The sequence below is a fragment of the Copidosoma floridanum genome, unplaced genomic scaffold, assembly GCF_036245765.1.
Source record: "Copidosoma floridanum isolate Cflo_tuat_1 unplaced genomic scaffold, Cflo_Japanese_pri ptg000035l, whole genome shotgun sequence".
NCBI classification, from domain to species: Eukaryota; Metazoa; Arthropoda; class Insecta; order Hymenoptera; family Encyrtidae; genus Copidosoma; species Copidosoma floridanum.
In genome coordinates, this window is record NW_028321912.1 from 2,080,929 (window position 1) to 2,086,583 (window position 5,655).

Consider the following 5,655-nt stretch of genomic DNA (forward strand, 5'->3'; position numbering starts at 1 on the left):
ACGAGTAATTAAGAAACAGAATAACGAAAGGTGAACATTACTAAGAACGAAATTTGTAATGTTTGAAGTCATTGGCAAAAAATACAGTACAAAAGCAAAATAATGTTAGGGTCTCATTATACAAATGATTATTTATTTAAATAGTACAAGTATTTAAGTACTGATTTAACGTTAAACGAAAATAAAAAGTATGAATTCTCAATAGAAAAGTCATTATAACTTTATTTATCACTTTCTACATCACGTTATGTGTTTTAACAGTTTTAACAGTCTCAAAATTATTCACCCCGTAAGATTGTGAAATAAAAGAAAAGTGCGCTTCTTCTTTTTGACTAAATATCAAAAGAAAAAGTTCCTTATCATAAGAAATCTCTAGATACCATGTTTCCACATTGAAAATTAAAATGTTATAAAAGATGTAGCCCTTTCCAACATGTACGTTATTATATTATCCGTTGCACAGTAGAAATCTTTGTATTGCAAGTAAAAACTATCAAGTTTCATTTCATTTTTATAATTGTACAATTGTTTTTCTAAATTTAATTTGGAACTTTTTATTCTCATCTATTCTTTTAGATTTGCTGGGATTCAATCGTATTTTAAATTACGTATTATGAAGGAATTATTTTGTAAGATACATAGTTTTATAAATTAGAATTCTGAAAGAAAAATCAAATCAACATGAACAAAATACTCTACATAGTCTTATGAAGGTTATTAGGAAAAGTTTTATTAAATGAAAATATATAACAAAGGACGACTTACGCCATTGTCAATTGTACATGATGCAACCTTAGGTGGGTAAAAGGAAAATAAAATAATCGTGGAATAAATAATTTTAATGAAAATATTTTAGCTTTAATTAATAATATTTTTCGTCATCCCCGACAGTAAAGTTTGTTGTTTATGTCCGCTTAGTAGGACGTAAAGCGACAAATGTACGGCCGCTGGATTTCTTTACGTCCGCTGAGCGAGGCACTTCTACGAGGTCCGTGCTCTCAAATGCACACTGATTATCTATCTATATATATGAGATCTGTATATTGGCATCTATGTATATATGGTGGCCAAATGTTGTGTTAATTGTAGTTGTATTTTTTTTTTGACGGCCAGACGCATGTGCGCATTGTCTTTTCACCTTTGTAATGCCTTCTGCTATCCGCATTTATCGTTGCGTCGAGTGGTCGTGGTGGCGCAACGGTAGAGTTGCAGTTTCATCGTTCTCCAAGGTTAAGCTGCATTCGGCGCGGTTAATACTTGGATGGGTGACCGCTTGCGGTCACCATTCGAGTTTCGCCGTTTCGCCTGTGCTCTTGATTCTCGAAGGTCGATTAACTGTTTCTCTGATGCTTCGTCTACGTGATCATAGGTGTGACTGAGTTGGTCCAGATGTTTATGTATGTATATGTATATAAACATCTGGTCATAACTGAGGTGCACCGGTGGCTAATAAACACTATGCTTGTGTAAAAAAAATGCCATGCCTGAGCCTACGGGCGATGATGAATGAAAGAAAAAAAAAAATCGTTGCGTCAAGTTGGTTCACGCCTATATTAAATATAGCGTTGCCCATTTTTTTACCTTCTCTTACTTATCGTTTACCGTATGATCTGTTTCTCGTCTCTTGTGTACGTGTAATTAAAATAATCACTACGTGTTTTTTTAATAAAATTTATTTCAAGTTTAGAGTTGCTGGTAGGTAATGGTAAATAAATTTTCATGGTTATGAGGCTCTTTTACAGTCAAGCTTGAATCAGATGGCGCCAGGGCACGTCACAGCTGTCATGGTTGTCGCACTTGCACACCGTCAAATTTACAGTTGTGTATTGTGTCCGTGAGCCTATCTGTGTGATGAGCAAAGCAGAAGACATAACCTTTGTAAATGATTGCTGTTGTTTGCAGACAATTTTTGTTTGCATTTACGTTTGAAGATAGTAGGAAAAATGAAGTGCAGTGTAATATCCTGTGATAAGAAAGTGAAATTTAAATTTCCTTCTGATAGTGTGATAAAAAAAAGTGCCTCGAAGCAATTGAGAGACCAATAATTAGTAAACAAATACATAAATAGCCTTGTAAATATAACCTAAAATGTACACTTACCTGTCCACGAGTTTTGCTTTTCTTCCACTGACTCTTGCTCCTTTCCCTTTAAAAGCTTTTTCAATTCTGAAGCTTTTAAGCTCCCATAATATTGTTCTTGTCTTCCTTATTTATTTCAAAATTTCAAATATTGCGCTTTACCACTACACTTTAATTTCCTGTATACATACAATACTGAAAAGTAATGTTGTGTGAGTGAGACGGCCATGACAGCCGCGACGTACCCTGGCGCCATCTGATTCAAGCTTGACTGTAAAAGAGCCTCATTAGACTGGTACCTTGAAAGGCTCGCGCTCTACATGAAAAAGCATTTATTTAATACATGGACTGGAAAACCAAGAATGAAGTATCGTTTAATGAAAGTTTTTTTTTAGTGTACTTTGAAGAACTATCAAAAAAAATATGTATTCTAGCATTCACTGTTGAATTATGCGTATGTTTTTTTGTGATCGATCGGTCAGTCCAATTATTGGGCACGTTCGTTTGCACTTCATGAGGACCTTGGTGTATAGGATCAATGCTTGTAAGGAACGCACGGTTCACTGAGTGATTCATTTTTCCCTGCGTTAACCAAATCAACCTATTGAACAAACTTTCCTATACGAGATGACGAAAAATTGTATACGTCACTCGGCCGTAAGGTGGCTCGTGGCTGATGGACGGCCGCGTGATGTCGCCCTCGGCTCCGCCTCAGGCGACACACTCCACGCGGCCGTACATCAGCCACTTAACGGCCTCGTAACGTAATATACTATTTCCGTGGGAATTTTGACTTTTTCCTTTACTTAAAAAATTTTCCAGCCTAAGTAGAAAGAAATTCAGTGTTTCAAATTAACTATTTAATTACTGTGTAAAGTCTTGCATAAGCATATATTTGATCAGCTTTTTTTTAACTCAATGTTTAAGCTGCGTCAAAGAACTTAAGCCTACAAAAACACTTGTACAACAACACAATCAAGTGCAAGTTTTATAAGATATACTTCTAGTATACCTTCTATCTTGTATCATAGGTAATTTTGCAGTAGACTTTTATACTGTAAGTATTTCTTTTTGGTATTAAATCAAGAAACTGTACTTAGCATAATTAGTGCATCGACAAGTGTATAAGCGTATTAATTAACTTTTATTAGAAAACGTTAAAATTTTAATTTTTATTTTTGTATCAATGTGATTAAAACTATGAGACTTCAAATGGCTTTGGTTCATTATTCGTGATAAAAAAGATGAGGTTATGCAGTGACATCATTTATTTTTTTCTTTATACATTTTTTTTTGTTAACCGTGACCGTGACTAAGCAGATATTTTTAATCTTGGTGACAGTCTATTTATCGACAACTGGCCCATGTTTTTTAGGAAAAGATATATACAAGGTCTTGTCTTCACTAAGCCATGCCTCAACTTTTTCCATATCATACATTTCTAAAATGTCACGGGTGACGGTCATAGTTTCGTATGAGATGTTTCCATTTTCTTCTAGTTGACCCGTAACTGTGATAAAGTTATCACGGACCTAAAAATTACACAGATATCTTAGTTAACATATTTTTTTATAATAAAATAAGCTGTATTCATATAAAGTAAATAGTACTGGAGGATTCACTCCCGCAAGCTTCTTGACCAACTCTCTGAGAGTTAATAACAAATATTTAATTTTCTGATTTGGTTAGAACAATTAAATAACTTGCAACTACTAAATATATAATTTTCATTTTTAGTAAAAATTTTAACTTCTCATTTAATCCCATTTTCAAACTTATGCACCCAAGACTGGTCTTGACCAATCACAGAACGATTACATCAGTGGCCATTAAAATTTATGTTCAGGTAAACGTATGATGCAGGTAGAAATAAGAGAATTCCAACAGGTACAAACTTTTGTTTATACTAAGGTCTGATCAAAATTGTTGACGGAGCAGAACATGAGACAAACAGCATATACGTTTTAAAACTTATTTTAAGCGTTTAAGACGATTTTAAAACTAAATTAGATAAAGAACTTCCATACTTACGGTAGCGCTTATTGAAGCCAGGGAAAATTGTGCACAATCCATCATTCTTTTATAAACGTCCTACAAATACATTACTATCATGTAGTCACCATGTATGTATATATATATATATATATATATATATATAAATGTATATGTTTTATACAGTACATATATACACGTATTCATATAGTTATTTGTTCACTATTGCTGATGGCTTTACCTTATTTTCGTTGGGTTCGAAGGAACAATCACCACCGGGTATCTTTGTAACGGCTAACTTTCTTTCCTCTGTATTTGTGTTGCTCGAAGACACAATCTGATGACCCGACAAGCTAGAATATTCGCTCCCACCGAAGGGAGGTCCTATATCATCGCCGTCATCGATTTTTACTTTCACATTTTCGTCAGCCATTTTGATTAAAATACTAGTACATCGTGATTTTCTCGACTGGTGAAAAAAGCGTAGATTGTAGTTAAAGTTACTTTATGCAGAACCCCTTTTTACTAATAGGTGAAGTGAGTGTCTTTCGGTCTCGTGGCAGAGAATAGAATGAAACTCTTTATGTAAGCCGATTACTTCAGCTACGATTCTACGTATGCCCCCAGGACGAATGATATGCATAACAGATGTAGCATATAGTATGTTTTATATCCGCTAGGTGCATTAGGTTGAAGGGGAGGGCTGGCGCCACTAGTCACTTTAACATATCTTAAGCATTGGGTCTTATGGGCAGTAAGGGTCAATTGATGCGCTAATGATGGATACTTGAAAGCTTTTTTTTCCACAAGATTTATAACATGAACTTTGAGGCAAAGTGTGGCAGCACCAGTCATTTATACGCTGTAAAATCCGAATGTGTTGAAGTACATGTTTAAGAAGGTTCGGTCGTTTTTTCTGGGGGGTGGGGTGAGTGGGTGTGCGGGGGGCTTCCATAAGACACCGTGTTAAAGTGAGTTGTGCTAACGGCGCATGAAAACGTCTGCTTACTACATCACGGCTAATTAACTGTGTTCAACTCGTCAGTGCCTACAGTTAAAACCATTAAATGTCATAAACAAATTACGGCACATACTTTAATGCAGCTTGTTTCCGATGGTTCAAGTAAAAAAACTTGAAAACATGTGGTTTGCATGAAAAAAAATAAGCTCAAAAAAGTAAAAGGAGATTCAACTTTTGTCATAAAAAGTGTGTTATGAATTTTTGAAAAACAAACTTTTTTTTGCACAGCATTACAGTTTAAAGTCTTAAGTAAGGCTGAGTTTCATTATGAAAGTTTCAGGTCATGAATTCCAGTCTAACAAATTCTAAAAGCAATTCTGTAGAGACGTCTTGCTCCGTTTAAAAATAATCAGCTGACAACAGACGATGTTCGGTTCTCTCCTATACACTTAGCACAAGACCTTCTCGCAACTTTGTTTACGTTTACACAGATATTACTTCTAAATGTCATATAAGATGCATATTTTTTGATACAAAAGTCTTTCATAAAAGTTAAGCTATCTATTTGAACTTTTTTCTCATCATAAATAAATTTCTAGCTTCGAAATTTGTACAATAAAGGC

At 34.6% G+C, this 5,655-nt stretch overlaps 1 protein-coding gene across 1 annotated transcript; it reads right to left on the reverse strand.

Moving 5' to 3' along the window:
* Positions 1-3,400: 3,400 nt before the first annotated feature.
* On the reverse strand, positions 3,401-4,647 carry LOC149373197 (uncharacterized). The gene is made up of 3 exons (XM_089597718.1): positions 4,313-4,647; positions 4,111-4,170; positions 3,401-3,611 (listed from the first exon to the last, which is right to left on the reverse strand). Exons 1-3 carry the CDS (start codon positions 4,502-4,504, stop codon positions 3,423-3,425), a joined length of 441 nt encoding a protein of 146 aa, XP_089453844.1. The 5' UTR covers positions 4,505-4,647; the 3' UTR covers positions 3,401-3,422.
* Positions 4,648-5,655: the final 1,008 nt, after the last annotated feature.